General features: G+C 38.1%; 1 protein-coding gene across 5 annotated transcripts in view; it reads left to right on the top strand.

Annotated features, from left to right (window-relative positions):
- Window positions 1–25,876, top strand: part of ERC1 (ELKS/RAB6-interacting/CAST family member 1) — a 390,173-nt gene that overhangs the window by 59,674 nt on the left and 304,623 nt on the right. For all 5 annotated transcript variants that reach the window (XM_060111744.1, XM_060111746.1, XM_060111742.1 and 2 more), the window contains exon 3: window positions 25,405–25,821. In XM_060111744.1, coding sequence (XP_059967727.1) covers window positions 25,405–25,821 — 417 coding nt within the window. The remainder of the gene's footprint in view (window positions 1–25,404; window positions 25,822–25,876) is intronic.

Below are 25,876 nucleotides of genomic sequence, written 5' to 3'. Positions count from 1 at the left end.
TATCCAACATAGCATTGTCTAGCCAGTCTATCATTAAATATTTATTGAGTGCCTACTATGAATGCCCAGTAGTATGCTGGGTGCTTTGAGGGATTTTTTTTAAGAAAGGGGAGTGAGGAGAAAGAGAAAGAAATGGTGACAGGTATTTGAGGAATTTAAAAGCATGTTATCATGAAATAGATATGCTCTGCAGTTTCTTAAAGATGAATTTTTGTAGGGGTGGAATTCTAGAGTATTTTGGCCTAGACTAGCTTCAAGAATTAGATTATTCATAAGAACAGAATATTAATGTTAAGGATTTCTTCAAATTTGATATTTTATATATAGCTTTAAAAACTCAGTATATCAAAATATGTAGTATATGTCCCACAATTTCAGGATTTTAAGAAAGTCATTGGAATGGAAAGATATTCATAATATACTAGGGGATTACAAATGGTATATAGATATACAATAGTCAGTTTTTTTGGAGGCGGTATAGAGTCATTATAATATAGTATTAAAAGCACAGGACTTCCCTGGTGGCACAGTGGTTAAGAATCCACCTGCCAATGCAGGGGACACGGGCTTGAGCCCTGGTCCAGGAAGATCCCACATGCTGTGGAGCAGCTAAGCCCATGCGCCACAACTACTGAGCCTGAGCTCTAGGGCCCGCGAGCCACAACTACTGAGCCCACGAGCCACAACTACTGGGCCCGCGTGCCTAGAGCCTGTGCTCTGCAACAAGAGAAGCCACTGCAATGAGAAGGCCGCGCACCACAAAGAGTAGGCCCCGCTTGCTGCAACTAGAGAAAGCCCGCGCGCAGCAACGAAGACCCAATGCAGCCAAAAATACCTCCCCACCGCAAACCCCCCCCAAACCCCCCACAAAACTATGGGGTCAGACTGCTGGGTGGTTCTGCCACTTATGATCCAAGTGACCTAGGGCAGGTTAATTTTCTTCTGTGTGTCTTGGTTTCCTTATTTGTAAAATGAAAATAATAGTGCATCATGGGGGAGATGTGAGGGTTATATTAGTTAAAATACATAGTGCATTTAGAATAGGGACTGGTATGTGGTAAGTATTATAATTTTTTTTTTTCTTTAAAGGTGAATTTCAGCATAGGAAAAAATGTTTTCAAGGATACCCACCAAAACATTTTCAGTGGTTTTTCTCAGTTGGAGTATAATGGATTTTTTTCTTTTTTTAATAATTGTATTTATTTATTGATTTTTAAATTTAAGTCATTTATTTGACTGCCTTGGGCCTTCATTGCTGCGCACGGGCTTTTTCTAGTTGCAGTGAGCAGGGGCTACTTTTCGTTGTGGTGTGCGGGCTTCTCATTGTGGTGGCTTCTCCTGTTGCAGAGCATGGGCTCTAGGGGCATGAGTTTCAGTAGTTGTGGCTCACGGGCTCTAGAGCACGGTCTCAGTAGTTGTGGCACATGGGCTTAGTTGCTCCGCGGCATGTGGGACCTTCCTAGACCAGGGATCGAACCCATGTCCCCTGCATTAGTTCAGGGCACTGTGGTTCAGGCACTGTGGAAAACAGTTTGGCAGTTCCTCAAAAAAGCTAAATATAAAATTACCATATAACTTTGCAGTTTCACTCCTAAGTATATACTCAAAAGAACTGAGAACCGACACTCAAAACAAGTACATGTATATGCATGTTTATAGAAAAAATTCACAATAACCAAAAGTTGGAAGTAGTTCACATGTTCATCATGGATGAATGGATAAATAAAATGGGTATATGCATAAACAGAATGTTATTCAGGCATAAAAAGGGATTCAGTTCTGATACACACTGTGATGTGGTTATAACTCCAAAATATTATATTAAGTGAAAGAAACCAGATACAAAAGGTCATATATTATATGATTCCACTTATATGAAATATTCACAATAGATTTATCTAGAGAGATAGAACACTAATTAGTGGTTACCAGGGGGTGAGAGCAGGGTGAAGTGGGGAGAAACTACTTAATGGGTAAGGAAGGAGTTTTACTTTGGAGTGATGGAGATATTTTGGAACTAGATGAAGGTGGTGGTTGCACAACATTGCAGATACACTAAATGCCACTGAACTGTTCTCTTTAAAATGGTTAATTTGGGGACTTCCCTGGTGGCGCAGTGGTTAAGAATGCACTTGCCAATGCAGGGGACACGGGTTTGAGCCTTGGTCTGGGAAGATACCACATGCCACGGAGCAACTAAGCCTGTGTGCCACAGCTACTGAGCCTGTGCTCTAGAGCCCATGAGCCACAACTACTGAACCCGCGTGTCACAACTACTGAAGCCCATGCGCCTAGAGCCCGTACTCCACAACAAGAGAAGCCACAGCAGTGAGAAGCCTGTGCACCACAACGAAGAGTAGACCCCGCTCGCCGCAACTAGAGAAAGCCTGCGCACAACAACAAAGACCCAACGCAGCCAAAAATAAATAAATAATAAATAAAAAGGTTAATTTTATGTTATGTGAATTTCATCTCAATAAATTATTATTTTTTAAAGTTTATGAGCAGCTACCATCATCTTACGAAGATGATGATTATAACTGTCACTTATTGAGTATTTACTATAGGCTGGAGACTTCACATGTATTTATTCTAATCCATATGGCAGCATTGCAAGATAGGTATTAGGAACAAGAAAAACAAAGAACTGTATTAGTGGGCTTAAAAAATTCTTTAAGATACTGACTTGAATCACTTTAAACCTAGTTTATCAATCAAATTAAGAGTGAGCTCTTGAAATCTAATCAAAGACTGGACAGTAGGGAACACTCTTGTTCTTTACCTTGCTCTGGTTATGTTTAGAGCATCTTAAGTCATAAATTTAGATTTGTTGTATTAATCTGATGCTTTGGAAACTGCCAGTTTGAAACATCTGATTATGAACTTGCATCTTTTTGAATTCTTTTTTTAATCTTACAGTTTTCTGTATTGTAGTTGAAAAGATTTTTTTTTCCCTTACAGAAGAAGTGTTTGTATTTGCAACCTCATGTATTTAAGTTTGATTTTTTTTTGGCCGTGCTGCACAGCTTGCGAGATGTTAGTTCCCCAACCAGGGATCAAACCCGGGCCCCCTGCAGTGGAAGCTCAGAGTCCTAACCACTGGCCCGCCAGGGAGTTCCCTAAGTTTGATATTTTTGATTTAAAAGAAACAATGAAAATTATACTTAAAAATGTAACGAAAATATGTATGTTGTATGAAATAGTTTAAATGTGATTTGTTTAAAAGAAATAGTAAATTAATTTTTTTAACTTGGAAAGGAATTCTGTTTTGATAGTTTATTTTCTTTTTCCCTTTTTCTTTTTTCTTTTTTTGTGCCTAGTTCTAAATCCTGGTTAAATATACTCTTTTTGGGGTTTGTCAGATATCGCTGTTTTAGGCATGACTGGTCCATTGAGAACATTATATCAGTGGTCCCCAACCTTTTTGGCGCCAGGGACCGGTTTTGTGGAAGACAGTTTTTCCACGGCCGGCGGAGGGGCGGTGGGGGGGCATGGTTTGGGAATGATTCAAGCGCATTACATTTATTGTGTACTTTATTTCTATTATGATTACATTGTACTATATAATGAAATAATTATGCAACTCACCATAATGCAGAATCAGTGGGAGCTTTTTTCACTTGCCACTCACTGAGAGGGTTTTGAAATGAGTCTGCAAGCAATAGATTTATTATAGTCTCTGTGCAGTCAAACCTCTCTGCTAATGATGATCTGCATTTGCAGCCGCTCCCCAGCGCTAGCATCACCACTTCAGCTCCACCTCAGGTCATCAGGCATTAGATTCTCATAAGGAGCGCGCAACCTAGATCCCTCGCGTGCGCAGTTCACAGTAGGGTTCGCTCTCCTGTGAGAATCTAATGCCATTGCTGATCTGACAGGAGGTGGAGCTCAGGCGGTAATGCAGGCGATGGGGAGCGGCTGTAAATATAGATGAAGCTTTGCTCCCTGGCCGCTCACCTCCTGCTGTGTGGCCCAGTTCCTGACAGGCCATGACCAGTGGTGGTCTGTGGCCTGGGGGTCGGGGACCCCCGTGTTATGTGAATGTATGTTTGCCTCCTTCAGTAGCACTTTGAGTTTAAATGCTGGTGATCATTTAATGAAAACTTTTTGTTTTTTTAACGTAAGTTTTAGCAGGGGACAAAGATGGAGTTTGTTTTTTTTTTTAAGTATTTATTTATTTAGTTGCTCTGGGTCTTAGTTGCAGTACATGGGATCTTCGTTGTGGCATGTGGGATCTTTTAGTTGTGGCATGTGGGCTCTTAGCTGTGGCATGTGGGATCTAGTTCCCTGACCAGGGATCGAACCCGGGCGCCCTACATTGGGAGGGCAGAGTCTTAACCGCTGGACCACCAGGGAAGTCCCTAATGAAAACTTAGTAACATTTAGTAGTTAATCAATATTTCTTTTTAAGCTATTTAGTTACAGCTAATTTATTTTTTTTAATTTATTTTTTGGCCATGCCGTGTGTGCGGGATCTTAGTTCCCTGACCAGGGATTGAACCTGGGCCACTGCAGTGAAAGCGCCGAGTCTTAACCACTGGAACGCCAGGGAATTCCCTAGCTAATATTTTGAATTATTTTAGTAATGTATATTTAGCATAAACTAAGCACTTTTTTGATCATAATCCATTGTAGAAATATATGTTATATCATGTAATATATAGAATATATATATGCCTAAATAATCAAAACATAAGCTTCATGATAAAACATTTGCTCTCTCTATGTGAGATGTACTTAGATATTTAAAATTTTACTATTTTACTGAAAAATATGTAGGTTGTCAACCACTAGATTGACTTTTGAAAAGTCGGTAGTGTCTATGAAAGTTTGCTATAGGAAAGTAATTAATGTTTGGGGGAGACTCCTCAAAAATCTGTGCAACTTTGTAACCAGAACAGTTAAAAGAAATAATAAATGGTACCTCAGGAGATAACTTGGATAGCCCCAGGATTGCAGGTCATTGTGGCTGGAGGCTGCTCCAGCGGGTATTGAAAACTCATAAAAATAATCCAGTAGAGATGCTTGCTTGCAGTGCTGAGACAATGCAGATGGAGGTGGATCTCTGAGCACAAGATCAAGTGCAGCCTGCCTTGAACTGAGGGCTGTGAGCGCTTCAGGTTGCACTCCTGTAAGAAGGGAGCCCTGCTGCAGGTGCTCATTTTTAATTGTCCTGAAATAAAGCCGAAAGGATTCCTGTTTATGCAGCAACCAGGCTGAGGGCATTCTCCTTTCCTGCCGGTGGGTATAATTCTGCATCTGTCCTCTGTGGTTCCTTTGCTTTGGAAAAATTGCTTATGAACCAACAGAGCTTTGATGTAATGATTAGTCCTCTGTTTATCATGATCATGTGTGAGCTAATTCGTGATATTAAAAACACACTTTATAGCCAAACAGACTGTGTGTGTCCTTTGGAGCTTGCCACTTTGACTGTATTCCATTTTAGCTACTGCTTTATAGAGTAATTTCCATAGCTGGTTGTGTCAGCTTGACATTTTGATTTCAAAGATCCTGTTATAGTCTTGTTCCAAATGTCAAACAGTGACTTCAGAGTTTCTGAATGATAGGCATAAACTCTTACTAGTGCTTTTGTTAGAAGCATAAGATGATTTTACAGTTTCTCTGTTACTGTCTGTGTCTATAAACTCTATGTGGGTTGCTTAAATGAGAGTTTCTCTTGAGTATACTGATCATATTTATATTGCTTGATGAAGCTTTTATATATTGATTTCATGTTATTTGCTGCCAAAGTTTTACAGTTCTGTGAACTTTGAACTTGATTAGAACCTTGATGACAGTGGGGAAGGGATTTTCATAACAGGCAGATTTTACATATAGGAAGGAAAGCAAGGAAAACTATTGCTTAATAGCTTCTAAATGTCCCTCCTTAGTGTATATTTGAAGGGTCAGTGAATTTCATAGTTTATGTGGTTGTAATCAAAGTTTCTTGACTGGAGACTAACTTTACTCCTAGAAGACTGACTTTGAAATACGTGGAAGGGCCTGTTATCAGAGTAGCACTGCTAAGAATATTGTTCTTTGTGTTCTATAATTCAGTCTCTTTTATTTTATGAAACACAATTATGTTGTCTTTAGGAAGCAGATATTGTATTTTAGCAATGTTGCTTCTTTCTCCAAACACAGGGTAGATAATATAGTAACTTACACAGTCATTTTTAGAACATTTTTTTCCTCATTACAAAATAATAAATAAATATGGTAAAACATTTTAAGAATACATAAATGTACGTAGGAGAAAAACTCTCCTGTAATCACGTTTGTCATAGACATACCCAGTTGGGATTGTATTTGTGTGTCTATTTGTCTGTGTGTGTGTACACAAACACTGTCTCTCTCTCTTTGTATTATTTTTAAAATTTAATATGAGGTAAACATTTCTCCTATCTTAGTACATATTCTTCAGGAGCATTATTTTAAATGACTACATAAAATTGCCATATTTTTAGCCGTTCTATTGTAAGACATTTAGGACTTATCATTTTCTTTTTTTTTTTTTTTCTTTTTTTTTTTTTGCGGTATGCGGGCCTCTCACTGTTGTGGCCTCTCCCGTTGCGGAGCACAGGCTCCGGATGCGCAGGCCCAGCGGCCATGGCTCACGGGCCCAGCCGCTCCGCGGCATATGGGATCCTCCCAGACCGGGGCACGAACCCGTATCCCCTGCATCGGCAGGCGGACTCTTAACCACTGCGCCACCTGGGAGGCCCTCATTTTCTTTTTTGTTAACATCGTCATTGGAGTATAATTGCTTTACAATGGTGTGTTAGTTTCTGCTTTATAACAAAGTGAATCAGCTATACATATGCATATATCCCCATATCTCTTCCCTCTTGCATCTCCCTCCCACCCTCCCTACCCCACTCCTCTAGTGGTCACAAAGCACTGAGATGATCTCCCTGTGCTATGTGGCTTCTTCCCACTAGCTATCTATTTTACATTTGGTAGTGTGTATATGTCCATGCCACTCTCTCACTTCGTCCCAGCTTCCCCTTCCCCCTCCCCATGTCCTCAAGTCCATTCTCTAAGTCTGCGTCTTTATTCCTGTCCTGCCCCTAGGTTCTTCGTAACTTTTTTTTTTAGATTCCATATATATGTGTTAGCATACTGTATTTGTTTTTCTCTTTTTGACTTACTTCACTCTGTATGACAGACTCCTACGTCCATCCACCTCACTACAAATAACTCAATTTCATTTCTTTTTATGGCTAAGTAATATTCCATTGTATATATGTGCCACATCTTCTTTATCCATTCATCTTTCGATGGACACTTAAGTTGTTTCCATGTCCTGGCTATTGTAAATAGTGCTGCAGTGAACATTGTGGTACATGACTCTTTTTTGAATTATGGTTTTCTCAGGGTATATGCCCAGTAGTGGGATTACTGGGTCATATGATAGTTCTATTTTTAGTTTTTGTTTTGTTTTTTTTTCTTTTTGCGGTATGTGGGCCTCTCACTGTTGTGGCCTCTCCCGTTGCGGAGCACAGGCTCCGGATGCGCAGGCCCAGAGGCCATGGCTCACGGGCCCAGCCGCTCCGCGGCATATGGGATCCTCCCAGACCGGGGCACGAACCCGTATCCCCTGCATCGGCAGGCGGACTCTTAACCACTGCGCCACCAGGGAGGCCCTATTTTTAGTTTTTTAAGGAACTTCCATACTGTTCTCCATAGTGGCTGTATCAATTTACATTCCCACCAACAGTGCAAGAGGGTTCCCTTTTCTCCACACCCTCTCCAGCATTTACTGTTTGTAGATATTTTGATGATGGCCATTCTCACTGGTGTGAGGTGATACCTCATTATAGTTTTGATTTGCATTTCTCTAATGATTAATGATGTTGAGCATCCTTTCATGTGTTTGTTGACAATCTGTATATCTTCTTTGGAGAAATGTCTGTTTAGGTCTTCTGCCCATTTTTCGATTGGGTTGTTTGTTTTTTTTGATATTGAGCTGCATGAGCTGCTTGTATATTTTAGAGATTAATCTTTGTCAGTTGCTTCATTTGCAAATATTTTCTCCCTTTCTGAGGGTTGTCTTTTCATCTTGCTTATGGTTTCCTTTGCTGTGCAAAAGATTTTAAGTTTCATTAGGTCCCATTTGTTTATTTTTGTTTTTATTTCCCTTTCTCTAGGAGGTGGGTCAAAAAGGATCTTGCTGTGGTTTATGTCATAGAGTGTTCTGCCTATGTTTTCCTCTAAGAGTTTTATAGTGTCTGGCTTTACATTTATGTCTTTAATCCATTTTGAGTTTATTTTTGTGTATGGTGTTAGGGAGTGTTCTAATTTCATTCTTTTCCATGTAGCTGTCCAGTTTTCCCAGCACCACTTATTGAAGAGGCTGTCTTTTCTCCATTGTATATTCTTGCCTCCTGTATCAAAAATAAGGTGACCATATGTGCGTGGGTTTATCTCTGGGCTTTCTATCCTGTTCCACTGATCTATATTTCGGTTTTTGTTACAGTACCATACTGTCTTGATTACTGTAGCTTTGTAGTATAGACTGAAATCAGGGAGCCTGATTCCGCCAGCTCCATTTTTCTTTCTCAAGATTGCTTTGGCTATTCGGGGTCTTTTGTGTTTCCATACAAATTGTGAAATTTTTTGTTGTAGTTCTGTGAAAAATGCCATTGGTAGTTTGATAGGGATTGCACCAAATCTGTAGATTGCTTTGCGTAGTATAGTCATTTTCACAATATTGATTCTTCCAATCCAAGAACATGGTATATCTCTCCATCTGTTTGTATCATCTTTAATTTCTTTCATCAGTGTCTTATAGTTTTATGCATACAGGTCTTTTGTCTCCTTGGGTAGGTTTATTCCTAGATATTTTATTCTTTTTGTTGCAATGGTAAATGGGAGTGTTTTCTTGATTTCATTTTCAGATTTTTCATCATTAGTGTACAGGAATGCAAGAGATTTCTGTGCATTAATTTTGTATCCTGCTACTTTACCAAATTCATTGATTAGCTCTAGTAGTTTTTCGGTAGCATCTTTAGGATTCTCTATGTATAGTATCATGTCATCTGCAAACAGTGACAGCTCTACTTCTTGTTTTCTGATTTGGATTCCTTTTATTTCTTTTTCTTCTCTGATTGCTGTGGCTAAAACTTCCAAAACTGTGTTGAATAATAGTGGTGAGTGGGCAACCTTGTGTTGTTCCTGGTCTTAGTGGAAATGGTTTCAGGTTTTCACCATTGAGAACGATGTTGGCTGTGGGTTTGTCATATATGGCCTTTATTCTGTTGAGATAAGTTCCTTCTGTGCCTACTTTCTGCAGGGTTTTTATCATAAATGGGTGTTGAATTTTGTCAAAAGCTTTTTCTGCATCTATTGAGATGATCATATGGTTTTTCTTCTTCAATTTGTTAATATGGTGTATCACATTGATTGATTTGTATATATGGAAGAATTCTTGCATTCTGGGATAAACCCCACTTGATCATGGTGTATGGTCCTTTTAATGTGCTGTTGGATTCTGTTTGCTAGTATTTTGTTGAGGATTTTTGCATCTATGTTCATCAGTGATATTGGCCTGTAGTTTTCTTTCTTTGTCTGGTTTTGGTATCAGGGTGATGGTGACCTTGTAGAATGAGTGTGGGAGTGTTCCTCCTTCTGCTCTATTTTGGAAGAGTTTGAGAAGGATAGGTGTTAGCTCTTCTCTAAATGTTTGGTAGAATTCGCCTGTGAAGCCATCTGGTTTTGGGCTTTTTTTGGGGAAGATTTTTAATCACAGTCTCAATTTCAGTCCTTGTCATTGGTCTGTTTATATTTTCTATTTCTTCCTGGTTCAGTCTCAGAAGGTTCTGCTTTTCTAAGAATTTGTCCTTTTCTTCCAGGTTGTCCATTTTATTGGCATATGGTTGCATGTAGTAATCTCTCATGATCCTTTGTATTTCTGCAGTGTCAGTTGTTACTTCTTTTTCATTTCTAGTTCTGTTGATTTGAGTCTTCTCCCTTTTTTTCTTGATGAGTTTGGCTAATGGTTTATCAATTTTGTTTATCTTCTCAAAGAACCAGCTTTTAGTTTTATTGATCTTTGCTATTTTTTCCTTCATTTCTTTTTCATTTATTTCTGATCTGATCTTTATGATTTCTTTCCTTCTGCTAACTTTGGGGTGTTTTTGTTCTTCTTTTCTCTAATTGCTTTAGGTGTAAGGTTAGGTTGTTTATTTGAGATATTTCTTGTTTCTTGAGGTAGGATTGTATTGCTATAAACTTCCCTCTTAGAACTGCTTTTGCTGCATCCCATAGGTTTTGGGTCGTCGTGTTTTTGTGGTCATTTGTTTCTAGGTATTTTCTGATTTCCTGTTTGATTTCTTCAGTGACCTCTTGGTTATTAAATAGTATATTGTTTAGTCTCCATGTGTTTGTATTTTTTTACAGATTTTTACTGTAATTGATATCTAGTCTCATAGCATTGTGGTCTGAAAAGATAATTCATACAATTTCAATTTTCTTAAATTTATCAAAGTTTGCTTTGTGACCCAAGATATGATCTATCCTGGAGAATGTTCCATGAGCACTTGAGAAGAAGTGTATTCTGTTGTTTTGGATGGAATGTCCTGTAAATATCAATTAAGTCAATCTTGTTTAATGTATCATTTAAAGCCTGTGTTTCCTTATGTATTTTCATTTTGGATGATCTGTCCATTGGTGAAAGTGGGGTGTTAAAAGTCCCCTACTATGATCATATTACTGTTGAGTTCCCCTTTTATGGCTGTTGGCATTTACCTTATGTATTGAGGTGCTCCTATGTTGGGTGCATAAATATTTACAGTTGTTATATTCTTCTTGGATTGATCCCTTGATCATTATGTAGTGTCCTTCCTTGTCTCTTGTAACATTCTTTATTGTAAAGTCTAGTCTGTCTGATATGAGAATTGCTACTCCAGCTTTCTTTTTATTTTTTATTTATTATTATTATTTTTTTTTCTTTTTGCGGTATGTGGGCCTCTCACTGTTGTGGCCTCTCCCGTTGCGGAGCACAGGCTCCGGATGCGCAGGCCCAGCGGCCATGGCTCACGGGCCCAGCCGCTCCGCGGCATATGGGATCCTCCCAGACCGGGGCACGAACCCGTATCCCCTGCATCGGCAGGCGGACTCTTAACCACTGCGCCACCAGGGAGGCCCTCCAGCTTTCTTTTGATTTCCATTTGCATGGAATATCTTTTTCCATCCCTTCACTTTCAGTCTGTATGTGTCCCTAGGTCTGAAGTGGGTCTCTTGTAGACAGCATATATACGGGTCTTGTTTTTGTATCCATTCAGCAGTCTGTGTCTTTTGGTTGGAGCATTTAATCCATTTACATTTAAGGTAATTATCGATATGTATGTTCCTATTACCATTTTCTTTTTTTTTTTTTTTTTGCTGTACGTGGGCCTCTCACTGTTGTGGCCTCTCCCGTTGAGGAGCACAGGCTTCGGATGCGCAGGCTCAGCGGCCATGGCTCACGGGCCCAGCTGCTCCGCGGCATGTGGGATCTTCCCGGACCGGGACACTAACCCGTGTCCCCTGCATCGGCAGGCGGACTCTCAACCACTGCGCCACCAGGGAAGCCCTCCTTTTTCTTTCTTAAGTGCTTAATTATTGTGAGATTTGTTCCATTGATCTCTTTGTTGATATTCTTTTTCCAGGACTACATTGATTTGATTATAACAGGCTTGCAATTTGTATTAATGGCCGATGGGCATTGAAAAGAATTTCCTTCAAATATATGTATACACACACACACATACATATACACATATACATATATATATGTTTGCCATTCTTAACTCTTTATTCTTATGTGCTGCCAGACCTTCTTATCCCACTCTTCTTATATGCTGGCTGCCTCAAGTGTCAGCTTAAATGGTACTTCTTCAAAGAGTCCTTCCCTAACCATCCTGCCTAAAGTAGGGCAGTCAGTGCCAGTATCAGCACAAATAAATCAGTCAGCCTTTCAGAAGTCATTTCCTTTCACACCAAATCTTCCAGATGCAGTTCTCATGTTCCTCATTATTGGGTGAGCTGTTAAAATGAAGACAACTATTGATCCACCGTCAGCTCCTATTTAATTGCTTAAAATTTCCAGCAATTAAATAGGAGCAAATTCTGTCATTTAAGAGAACTGACTTACTATTTAAGAGTGTAAATTCTAAAGCTGTAGTTAAAAAACTTACACAGTACATTTTTTTAAAATACAGTACATTTTTGATTATGTCCTAGATGAAAAAGACAGCCAGTGTCTGGGACAAAATATCAGCAAGGCTCTGTAAAACCTTTGTCCCATTTTAAAATGTAGTATTAGGACATCTGTGCCATAGAGATTCAAGCTAGTGTCCCTGAGAATTTTCAGCTGCACCAGAGTGGTGATTGCTCAATAGACTAAACTGGAGAGTGTGGGATGATGATCACAAGAGGACCACACACAATGATGACATGGAAAGTGAGTAGTTACAAACAATCAATAGCATAAGAAAAGGATATTAAAAGAAAGTTTTTAGAGGTACTGATTTCAATGAGAAAAGGCTGGTGAGATATTTTGATTCTTTACTAATTGGTTTTCTTCATGCAGGGTTTTCAAAAAGAAAACAAGTAATTTGAGCACACTAACCAACTGTATTCTTCATGAAAAAAGAAAGCCCTTTGTGATTTTAATGCTGCTTAACTCTTTTCTTCACTGTTCATGGGGTTATAATCTTAAGCAAACAAACCAAAAATTGCTGATTATAAGGCTGTGGTGCTTCAGTGGCAGTAATGGCGCTGACCCTAGTACAGTTTTCAGTAGATCAACAGCTAATTGATTTATAACCATTCTCCTAATTAAATAATCATAACTAATAAGCTTCATCTTAGGGATTATGTTATCGAGTGTGTTGTTTTGTCCTTATTTCTCACATGTTTCGCTTTGGTTAAGAGTTACAAGCTGTAAATGGTACAGATGAACCGGTTTGCAGGGCAGAAACAGAGACACAGATGTAGAGAACAAACGTATGGACACCAAGGGGGGGAAAGTGGCGGGGGGGGTGGCGGCCGTGGGATGAACTGGGAGATTGGGATTGACATATATATGCTAATATGTATAAAATAGATGACTAAAAAGAACCTGCTGTGTAAAAAAATAAATAAAATAAACTTCAAAAATTCAAAAAAAGAAAAAAAAAAGAGTTGCTAGCTGTAATCCAAGTGAATTGAAGGGACTATTGAGATGATCCAGTCATTGCTTTTTGAAAAACACTTTAAGCTGCAGACCCCTTTTTTCAAATGAATATTCAGATATGAAAATAAAACTTACTTTAAAAAACTTTATTTATTTATTTTTGGCTGTGTTGGGTCTTCGTTGCTGCGCACAGGGTTTCGCTAGTTGCGGTGAGTGGTGTGGGGCGCAGGCTTCTCATTGTGGTGGCCTCTCTTGTTGTGGAGCACGGGCTCTAGGCGCGTGGGCTCTAGAGCGCAGGCTCAGTAGTTGTGGCACACAGGCTTAGTTGCTCCGCGGCATGTGGGATCTCCTGGACCAGGGCTCAAACCCGTGTCGCCTGCATTAGCAGGTGGATTCCCAACCACTGTGCCACCAGGCAAGTCCCTAAAACTTATTTTAAGAAGTAAAATGAAAAAGAAGGCAAAGCTGTTCTGATTGAGACAGGACTGGGGAGCCCAGATGCCCCAGTGTGGCCCTGCCAGGCATTCCCTGAAGATGTTCTTTAGAACCCCTAGGGCTTCCCAGGGCTGGCTTCAATAAGCCACTAACCAAACCTTTTGATTTTACAAACAGCAGCAACAACAGTAACTGCTATTTACTGATAATTTACAGTGTGATTGGTGTTCTGTCTTACTGCTAATTATTATAATAACCCTATAGATTAAATTTCATAATGTTCATAGTATAGATTAATAAATAAAGGCTCAGGGTATTTAATTAACTTCACTGAAGTCATCCTGATGGAACCAAGAATTGAACCCAGAGCCAAATCTTTCTTGGTCTGTGTTCTCCATTTAGAGGAAGGGTCCTTATCAGCTTCTTTCAGTTTCTGTGACACCGTTTTCCTGATTTCTGCCCACTTCTCTGACTGCTCCTCTTGTCTCCTTTGCCTGCCTCTCACCCTCTGCCTGCCGTCTAATGTTGAATCAGTCCTATGACTGTCTCCTCTTGCTGTGTTTTCTTTTCCTAGGGAGGCTCATTCACTACCTTGGCCTCAGTTAACATCTGTGTATGTGAGCTTCCACACTTACATCTTTAGCTCATATCATTCCTCTAAGCTCCAGACCCACATGCCCAGTTGCTCCCTCAAACCTTTTCTCAGCATCTCAAAAGCACATGACATTCAGCTCAAGATTTCCCCATCAATTCTGGTCCTTCCTTATTTTTTCCCATTTTTGTTTATGGTGCCACCAACTTGTCCATAGTGTTTAAGTCAGAAACTTCAGAATTTTCCTTGATTGCTTCACTCCCTCATTTACCACCCTGCCAGTCAAATCCTGGTGATCTTTTTTCTCTGAAGTATTTCTCTAAGTCATCCATTTTCCCACCCCACAGCCACTGTCGTAGTTTGGTCATGTCACTGTTGGCTGACATTATTGCAGTGGTCTCCCAATTTTCCCCAGTCTTTCTCTTTCCCCCTGATGTGCAGCCTCATTGCAGCCAGTCTGAGCTTTTGAAAGTGCCCATGTGATGTTTGAATCCTGGCTCCACCACTCACTAGTTATGTGAGCTTGGCAGGCTGCTAAGTCTTTCCAAACCTTAGTTTCCTCATCTGTAAAATGGTTATATAATTCTTACCTCATGTACTTGTTCTAAGAATTAAATGTGGTAGTATGTGCCTGGCATCACTATTAGTGATGATGGTAGAGATGATCATACTCTGCTCAAAACTTTGGCAGGGCTTCCTGTTGCCCTTAAAGTCCATTAAAACTCCTGTCACACTTCCTTGGTGCTCAGTCTCCTTAATCCCTCAAATGTGCTGTGCCCCCTCCTTCTTGAGGGTCTTCACCTAAGTAGTCTTCTCCTCACGGTAGAAGTGTTGTGTCTTTAAATAGTTAATGGACGTTAACTCATTCTTCAGATCTCACCCAGCCCCCAAATCTTCTCATCTTTTACTACCTTGGATTTATAGCTTTTATCCCTGTTTGCAGTTATAATTGTGTATTTTTGTTGCTGTTGGGATTAATGACTCTCTTATCCATCGTTATCTGTCTTATCTACCTTTATGTGGAGGCAGACCATGTTTATTATACCCACCTGCCATTGTATCTGTGTCAGGGAGCATAATGCCTGCTACTAACTGAAGATCTTTCTTCCGTCAGTGAGGGATTATACTTCAATATTTTTTTTCTGTTCTCCAATGTTTGGTTAAGTTTATTTTTCAACAGCACTGTCTCCTATGTGGGCATAATTGTCTGAAATGGACTGTTTCATGTTAATTACTAGTTCTTGTTCTTGATGGAGAGAACTCCCAAGGTAGCCAGAGCCCTCTCAGAATCTGTCATTCTTCTGGTATTGAAATAGGCTAGGGGTTCGTTTTTCCACCTAGGATAAAGTGCTGTTCTTGTGTTCCTGTAGGTTTTGTGTTTTTGTGGCACTTGTCCATACGTTGGGATTCATATTTTCTTTTGCTTAAGTCTGTATTAGAAATATGAAATATTTTAGGTTCACTAACGTCATCAAATGTTCCTTTGTGAGCCTCTCATTTAAGTTTTCTTGTTTTTGTTTAGGTACCTTGGGTTAAGCAAGTAGCTTTATTTAAAAAGCCTATTTTCCTTATAATATGGGGATCAAAGAATGTGTTCTTAAAAGCTGTCAGAAAAAAAGAATTATATAAGCATCTATCCCAATTCATAAATTTAGTTTAAAAATATTTTAAACATTAGTAATGAATCAGGTATCCCTGTATTACTTTTTTGTTTCTCAAAGACCTGATAGAAAAAAGAAGTCTGCTTATTTATTTACTTTTCCAATAAATATGAAAGGGATAGAAAGGAAATACTTGAAATTGTTGATTATTGTTGCTTTCAGATTTTCAGTGTCCTTATCTCTAAGATCATTTTTATAGGAATCTTTGACATCAAAATTTTGGTACTGAGATTAAAGTAGTTGTATTTTGTGGAGATTCTCAGGGAAAGATGCCATTTTAGGAAGTAGGGTGAGCAGAGAGAAATTAGCATTCTTTCCGATCTTTTCTGTTTCTTCTCTAATTCCTTCTTTCAGAGAGAAAAGATCCTGTGGGTAGAATTTTTTCTTTTTAAAAAAAATTCTCATGCCTTACAGCGATACTAGGGCTCTGCTAATTAAAGTAGCTTCATAAGTAACAACTTTCTTTGAAAACACTCTGTCTTTATTCCTTACGGATGGAATTGAATGCACAATCATTTAGCTTTTTTTTTTTTTTTTTAAGTAGCAACCCAATCCATTTCCACCAAAAAGTTCCTTCTAGGAAAGTGGTTTTACGATTAATGGAAAGTGTTATATGATTAATGGTTCTGTAGATATGAAAGTTATAGGCTAGATATCTGCTCCCTTTTATCATCTGTGTCATGCATCTTGTTTATAGTAAATTGAAAAAGGTACGTTTAAATGACCAGTAAGGTTGAAGACACACTCTACTACCTGGCAGTTTCATTTCTGTGTGTCTCCTTGAGAAACTTTTGCACATGTGCACAAGGAGATAGGTAGATGTACATATGCTTGTAACAGGGAAAAAAGTGGAAAAACATCTAACTGTTCCTCAGTAGGTGAGTGGATAAGTTGGTATTTATTCACAAAATGGAATATGAGTACACAGTCCTTTCCTCCAAAATACTTAGGGCACATGTATGTTGGAATTTAGATTCTTTTTCAGATTTTGAAAGGTAATCCAGTATGTAAACTGCATATTGTGTAATAATACTCCCATCGGGATTTGGACAATACCCAGTAATCAAACATATTAAATCTGTAGCAAAACTTAGGAATATTCATATTAAATTGGATAAATAAATGGTAAATAGCCTCATAGCAGTTGAGTCAGGTTTTTCCATTAAGCTTGGAGAAAAATTTAGTCTTTTTAAAGCTCTTTGGATTTTAGAATTTTGGATAAGGAATTGTGAAACCTGTATTATACAGTTCATAAAAGTGAATGAACTAGAGTTATGTATATCAGTGTGGATAAATCTCAAACATGTTTTTAAAAAATTGAAGCATTGTTGACATATTATATGTTTCAATATTTTGCTATTGGGATACATTACAAAATGATCAACACACTGGGTCTGGTTAACATCCATCACCACACATAATTACAAAGAACTTTTTTTTCTTGGGATGAGAACTTTTAAGATCTACTCTCTTAGCAACTTTCAAATATGTAATACAGTGTTATTAACTATAGTCACCATGCTGTACATTATATTCCCAGGACTTATTTATTTTTATAACTGGAAGTTTGTACCTTTTGACTCCCTTGACCCATTTCACCCACTCCCTGTCCCCCACCTCTGGCAACCACCTATCTGTTCTCTATCTGTGAGCTTGTGGTCCACCGCCCCCACCCCCGCCTGCCGAAATGGTAAGATCTTATTTTTTTTATGCCGAATAATAATATATACACTTGTGTGTATAGGTATACACACCACATTTTCTTTATCCATTCATCCATTGATGGACACTTAGGTTGTTTCCATATCTTGGGTATTATAAATAATGCTGCAGTGAACATGGGGGTGCGGATATCTTGTCGAGTTAGTATTTTTGTTTTCTTTGGATAAAAACTCAGAAGTGGAATTGCTGGATCTAATGGCAGTTCTATTTTTAATTTTTTGAGGAACCTCCGTTACTGTTTCCCATAGTGGCTATACCAGTTTACATTCTCAGACACATTATGTTGAGTAACATAAGCAATTTGCAAAGAGAATCAAGAACAGATGACATCACTTATGTGAATTTTAAATAAGCAACAGTGAGGGGTGGGGGAGAGAGAGAGAGATATCTGAAACAAATAAGGCAAATTGTTGATGGTGATTTCCATACATTGTTGTATATTTGAATGAGCCTCTGTAGCCCCAAGCTTCTGCTTTCTTCTCTAACCTTTTTAAGAATGCAGGGTTACAATTGAATTAGGTGATAGAGCATAATACATGTTGGAACTGGAAGTGTTCTTAAAAATCAACTAAATTATCCTTCTTTCTTTTAAGTGAAGTCATTCCTACTTGTTAAGAAGTTTTCTTGAATATTTATTTACTTTTCCCTTTTCAGACCTATATCTGTTACTTTTTTCTCTTTTAATATATTTATTTTTTGTTGGAGTATAGTTTACATACAGCAAAATACATGGATCTTCAGTATCATAGTTCCATGAGTTTTGACAAATGCCAGTAGTCGTATAATGCAGTCTTATGAAGATAGAACATTTCCATCATCCCATAAGGTTCCCTTGAGCTCCTTCCCAATCAGTATTTTCCCTGTCCCCAACACATAGATAGTGTTCTAATTCCTTTCACTTTAGATTAGTTTTGCCTGCTCTAGAACCTCCTATACATGGAACCATATAGTCTGTACTCTGTTGTGTTTGGCTTCTTTTGCTCAGCGTACTATTTTTTTTTAAGTTTATTCGTGTTGTTGCATGTATCCATAGTCATCCTAATATTGAGTAGTTTTCATTGCACAGATATTGCATAATCAGTTTATCCATTCTCCTGTTGATGGGGTTGTTTCCAGTTTTGGCTCTTATGAATAAAGCGGTTGTAAACATTTTTATACAGATTTGTTTGTGGCCATGCTTTTATTTCTCTTGTGGAAATATCTAGAAGTGGAATCGCTGGGTCATAGGGTAAGAGCATGTTTAACTTTCCCCTAAAAGTATGCAGTCAGCTGAAGTGAAGTGAAAGATTTTGTGGTCATAGATCTAAGTATTCAAATTGAAAATACAACGTGATGAGTAAATATGGATATAGGAGATAAATGAAAATAATGGTAACACGTGTATTTACTGGAGTTTATGTGATAAAATTGGTGAGAGTCAAGAAAACAAATGTATTTCCTTTTAAATACCCCATGAAGATCCCATATGGTTTTATTTCCTCTCAACGTGCTGCTAAAACATGAAGCAATCTTTTGTATTGTCTGTTTACTACCTAAATTGATTTTCAAAAAATTTTTATTAATTTTTAAAGATTTCTTTTGTCTACTTAACATTTTTACAGAAGCATGTGCAAAAGAGTCTTAGATATGCCTTATTTGATGGTTGCCATGGAAAAATTAAGGGATTGTGTACAAAAATTTATATTTATACCTTGGTGTTTTGCTTTCGAAACAATTATGATTTTCTCCATAATAGTTTGACGTTTTATTGTTATTTTATCCCCAGATGCTTCTTTGGTTTTATTTATCAAGATTCTCTTTCTCTTTCTTTTTCTTTTTAATTACACTTTTTAAAGATTTGTTCCTTGTAGAGAAATGCAGTTAAATTTTATATGTTGATCTTATATGCACCAGGCTTGCTAAACTCTTTTTTAAAAAATATTTATTTACTTATTTATTTTATTTTTGGCTGCGTCAGGTCTTAGTTGCTGCACGCGGGATATTCCTTGCGGCATGCAGGATCTTTTGTTGCGGTGCGCGGGCTCCAGAGCGCGTGGGCTCTGGTGGGCTCTGTAGTCGTGGCACGTGCTGAGTTGCCCCGTGGCATGTGGGATGCAGAACCCACGTCCTCTGCATTAGAAGGTGGATTCTTAACCACTGGACCACCAGGGAAGTCCCTTGCTGGACTCTTAATGATACAGATATTTTGTCTGTAATTTCTTCTGAGTTTTCATCCTGTATAATGACTGTTTCTTGCTTTCTAATTCTTATACCTTTGATTTCCTTCTCTTGTCTTACTGCACTTGGTTTTAGTATCTCTAGAACAAAATATAACAGTGGACTATTGTAGTCTATCAGTTGCCTAGTGTAGATTTGATTTTTACAAGAAAGCCCATTATTAAAGATGTAAGTCTTGAAAAAAAATGTGAGTAATTTGGTTGGTTTATTCTGGTTAGCTGATGTTCTTTGTATATGTTCTATGCAATTTTCTCCCCAAGACAGAACTATTTATGTAAATAATTTTGGTGGGCTTAATTTCAATTTAACACAGTTTAGTGATAGTGTGTGTGAAAGCATCTTAAACGATGGCAGTGTACACGAGTGCTTTTCTGTAAGACTGTACGGTCATGATCTCTTTGTACTCTCCCTCAATATCAGTCTTCCTTGCCTCTTCTCTTTTTCTGGAGGAAAAGGAGGGGGAAAAAAGGAGAAGGGAATTCTATAGCTTCTGGAAAGCTTTGGGCACACAGTGACTTCAGTGTTGACATAGCTCTGTGAGACACAGACATTAACCCCTGTTAGCTTTATGCCATGAGCTGCAGCTAAATGTCAGCGGGGACCCCCCCACCCCCCAGACAGCCAAGCTGCTGCCTCTGGTGTGTGTTTATTCAGCTGAATCCACTCCCAGTTGTAGCATTGCCAGGGTTAGCTCTTAACATGTTCACAGCTGATTGGTATCGCTTAACTCTTCTTTCTTTACCCTTCTTTCTTCTTGATTTATATACTAGTATTTCAGGGACTAAATCTGGGAATTTTGTTAACCTCATTGACATCTGTTGCAGGTGCTTGAAACTTTTGGGTTGTAGAGCATGAAGAAAGAAGTGAGCTTGATACTCAAAATGCTGCTAGACTGAACAGTACCTTTATGGTCCCTTGTATTTAATTCTGCCATTGCTTTGTTAGTACTGAGCATTCTCAAGTTAAACACTATGGAGATGGTTACTATAGGATCCCTCTGCTGTTTGATTTTACTTTTAAGGTTAAAAAATTTTTTTTATTTTGATGTTATTTTTTAATGGAATGACGTCTTCAACCCTGACATTGCTTAGTATGATATTTTTACTATTGTAATATCTGGTTTAGGATATTATCTTTTCTTCTTTCTGTACTTTTCTTCCTCCACCCATTCCTTCCTCTCTATTTTTGCCTTTTGTTCAGTTTGAGAGTCAGACAGGCTTTCTAGAGGAGATAATGCCTGATCTAAGGATGAAAGGACAGGTAGGATTTAGCTGGGAGTGAAAGTGAGGGAACCGGTAGAGGATACTCTTTAAGTAGAGGCTAAGGGGTAAGTAAATGGTATGGGAGTTTGGGTAACTGAAAGCTAGTTCGGATTTCTAGAACTTGTACTAAAATCAGTTTATTGTCACTTGAGTTGTCTTGATGAGCACACAATAATAGAATGTATTAGTGACCTAGTGAGTGTTGGTGTACAATTTGGAATGTGAGAAGTGTGAGATCATTTTGGAGAGTGTCATGAGCAGAATTCCCAAATAGAAATTTTCCTAATATCTGACAACTGAGATCGTCCTACGAAATTCAGCATGTCTGATTTTGGTCAATCATGGTAAATGTCTGTGATATGTGCAGATATGCTCACTTTATCTTCAGTATGAATGTGCTAGAGAAAGAGCAGCCTGGCTTGTTGCCCGCTGCTTCTTTCTTCTCCCAAGGGAATTGGCAGGAATTTTTATAAAGTGAATCTAGTTTGAATGTAGCCTAAAGAAGGGGTGCTGATTCCCATTTCAATGGAGAAATTGCTGTGTAGCCTTCTCAGCTACCAGTCAGAGCATCATTTTAATTCTATATTCTAGTAAAATGGGTGCAAGCAGAGCTGAAGAAGCAGGGCACATTAGTCGTTGTATTTTCTTTCTTCACCAAAACAGTGCTTGCCATACTAGTATAATCACAAGTGCCAAAGTGTATGTGAGACTGTTAGCTGTCGTCAACATCTGTTTCTCTTGATTTGAATGAATTTGGTGATGAGTGTCCAGAAAAGGAGGGACAGTTGTACCTAGAAATCAGTTTCATTGTTGAATTTAACTTCTGATATTTCCCTGTGGGATAAACTTGCTCAGGATTTATTTGGATTTTTTGACTTCCAAAGGTAAAGAATGAAACTGGGGGTTGATTTATAGGCTTCAGAGAATTAGCATTTTGACACATCTTTTTATTAAGGATTTTGAACTCCCAACAACTGTTGAGAATCTTTACAGCATGATGCGGGTAGTTAAATTTATTTAAAGAATCATATTCATGAATTCAAATACCTGATAGTTTTATTGTAAATTTATTTTTCGTAAGAAAAAGCCAATGCTTTTCGAGAGTTTGAAGACTGCCATAATTGAAAGTTCACTACTTGCTAAGCATAATACCAAAACCAGAAACTATAAAAGAAGAGGTTCTTATCTTTGCACTAAAAAAATTCTCTATTTAAGTTGCCATAAACTATGTTAAAAGAAAAATGACAGATTTGGAAATATATTTGTAACATGCACAGCAGGCAAAAGGTTGTTTTCCAAATATAAAAAGATATTAAAGTGGATTAGGAGAAAGGTTAAATGTCCTCAAAACAAAATGAGCAAAGAACAAGAACAGATGAGTCACAAAGGAAGGAATACAAAGCGCCTGTAGATATGTGAATAGATATTCAGTCTTACTTGTAATCAAAGAAAAGCCCAAAAAAGAAAGGGAAGAAAGAAAATACCCAGTTGTCAAAGGTATAGGAAAGTGCTCAGACATCGTTTGGTGGAAGTTTAAATCTGTACAGACCCTTTTAGAGATAATTTGTTGTGTGTATTAAAATCATAACTGCATACCCTCTGATCCAGGAATTCCACCTTTCAGAATTTATCTCCAGGAAAAATTTGGATAGATGTGCAGAAATACACATGTGAAGGTGCCTGTTATAATAGTGGAAAAAGAGAACCAAACTAAATATTTATCAATAGTTATAAGTAAATTATTTAATATCAACACACTGGAATTCTATGGCAGGCATATTTTTTCCTCAGTGTTTAAAATTGTTGTAAAATACAGCTTACATTCACCATGTTAAATTTACCATCTTAACCAATTTTCAGGTGTACAGTTCATAAGGTACATTCATATTGTTTTGCAACCATCACCACCATCCATCTCCACAACTCTTTTCATCCTGTAAAACTGAATCTCTGCACCCATCAAATAGTCACTCCCTGTCTCCCGTCTCCCCAGCCCCTGGCAACCACTCTTGTGCTTCCTGTCTCTGTGAGGTAGACTGCTCTAGGGACCCTCATGTAAGTGGACTCGTGTAATATTTGTCTTTTGTGACGGGCTTATTTCATTTGGCATAGTGTCCATCCATGTTGCAGTGTGTGTCAGCATTTCCTTCCTTTTTGAGGCTGAAAAATATCATTAGGCATTTTTTTAAATTTAATTTTTGAGTGGGTAGTACATACATTTAGTTCAAATTCAAGAGGAGGGTTAGGAGGAGAGAAAGATGGGAAATGGCTGGGAAGTGACTGCAGATGTATATGGGATTTCTCTTAAGGGGTGATGGCAGTGTTCTAGAATTAGATAGTAGTGATCAATGTATGACTTTTAATATGCTGAAAACTGCTGACTTACACACTTTAAACCGGCGAACTTTATGGTATGTGTGAATTATGTCTCAATAAAGCTATTATTAAAAAATTTTCAATGTCAGTTACACCTCAGTTAAAAAAATTTTTATGCAGAATAGAATAAAGTTTTCTTACATGTTGTCCCTCAGTGATTCCAGTTCGTTCCTCCCTTCCTCCCTTCTTGCCTTCCTCCATTCCCCCAAATTAATTATTTCTTGTGTAACATTACAGAAGTATTTTTATTTCTTATGATATTTTTTATTTATAGTAAATAGTAAATATTTATTGTTCCCTCCCTTTTAACCAAAGTGGTAGCAAATTGAACACAGCCAAGCAGGCATCTCTGAAGTCTTTTCTCTTATTTTTAAAGGTAAAAATGTCTCTTTTTATTGATTACTTGCTTACTGTAGGGGATTTAGATAGTAGAAGAAAGGTGAAGAAAAATGTAAAATCTACCCATACCCAGACACTGGTAATTGTTTGCATCCTTTTAGACTTTTCTCTGCATGTATATACTTTTTAAAAATTAGAATTGCGATCATCCTATACTTGCTGTTATATATCTGCTTTTTTACGCTTAATATGTTGTAACTGTAGTTTTTAATCAGCAAATATAAATCTACATTTAAAAAAATTGATGCATGGTATTAAACTGGGTGGACATTTCTCATTTACTTAACTCATCACCTATTAATATCCATTTAGGTTGTTTCTAATTTTGTCACTGGTATAAACAACAGTGAGCATCTTTGTACACTTGCCAGATCATTTCCTTGAGATATTTACTGCTGTTTTGCAGTTTGCCAAAAATTTTAAACAATGTATGTTTTAACATATATGCCACAAAGATTTCAGTGATATTATTAGCTCTGTGAAAAGATGGTACAGGCATTTATATCCTCATTTTAAATATGAGGAATCTGAAACCCAGAAAGATGGCAGTGTGTTCCAAATTAGGTTGCTCTTCAGTGTGAGAGCTGGAACTAAAACTCATGTCTTCTGATTGTGGGTTAGTTTCCTTCCACTGCGGCACACTGCCAGACCTTGAATACCTTGCATACAAAGAGTGATTTTCTGTTGTTGCTTCTTCATTTCTAAAAACATGATTCTTGATGTAACTTCCTTTTAGGTTCTTTGTATAATGTTCTAGAATTTATCCATTCAGATTAAAGGTTCATATACCTTCGTTAGCGATGCAGGCTAAAGATACACTCTCTGAAACATTTTACTAGCTTATCTGCACTAACATTTTCATTTAATTACTCCAATTACTCACTTATATTGTTATCTTCTTCTGTGTAAATAGCTCACACAGCCTCAGTTTTTTGTGTTTTGTTTTTAAAGCTTCAAGTTATCTTATTACCTTTGGGTACTAGCTTCAGTGGGCTGCGAGAATTGCTTTAATTCGAATGCCAGCTCTGTTACTTACTGTGTGATCTTGGGGTGAGCTATTTAAGTCTCTGCATGCCTGGTGTCATCATCAATAAAATTCAAATAATAGTACATGTGTTATAGTGAGGATTAAATGAATTAGCACATAAGGAGTGCTAAGCACGTTCTGGCATGCACTCATATGTTTATTGTTTAATGTGCTAACTTAATTGTAAAACACTTAAAAGTCATTGTGTATTTTGACATCCTTTGTGTCTTTTGGTGAAATTTTGTGTCTTTCCCCTCTCCTCACCTTCAGTTCCATGTAATACCTTCTGTTAATCTTGAACAGTGTATTTAGTCAAACAAAGTGAGGAGCTGCCAGACTTACCTTGTTTCCTGTTTGTAATAAACACAAATTAAATTACTGACATTTTACAGATGATCTCAATCATTTTTAAAGACAGTGTAAAACAGAATAATGTGAATCCTCATTTGCTAAATGCAGGGTTCTGAGAGCTGTGGTAGCTGCTTTCATCTGCTTTGTTTCTGCTACTTGAGGAGGAAAGCTCATTTGGGTTTTCTTCTTTGTCTTTATACCAGCACATGCAGATGACAATCCAGGCTCTCCAGGATGAATTGCGGATCCAGAGGGACCTGAACCAGCTGTTTCAACAGGATAGTAACAGTAGGACTGGTGAGCCTTGTGTGACAGAGCTGACGGAGGAGAACTTTCAGAGGCTGCACACTGAGCATGAGCGGCAGGCCAAGGAGCTGTTCCTCCTTCGAAAGACTCTGGAGGAGATGGAGCTGCGGATTGAGACTCAGAAGCAAACGCTGAACGCTCGGGACGAATCCATCAAGAAGCTTCTGGAGATGTTGCAGAGCAAGGGGCTTTCTGCTAAGGCTACTGAGGAGGACCATGAGAGAACAAGGAGACTGGCAGAGGCAGAGATGCACGTCCACCACCTCGAAAGCCTTTTGGAGCAGAAGGAAAAAGAGAACGCTCTGTTGAGAGAGGTGAGTGGCCACTTTCTCAGTTGTTACGACTGTCTTTTTTTCCTGATTAGTCAAC

Source organism: Mesoplodon densirostris, chromosome 11, assembly GCF_025265405.1.
Source record: "Mesoplodon densirostris isolate mMesDen1 chromosome 11, mMesDen1 primary haplotype, whole genome shotgun sequence".
Lineage (NCBI taxonomy): Eukaryota > Metazoa > Chordata > Mammalia > Artiodactyla > Ziphiidae > Mesoplodon > Mesoplodon densirostris.
Note: the sequence above shows the minus strand (reverse complement) of the source record. Positions and strands in the feature narration are given on the sequence as shown.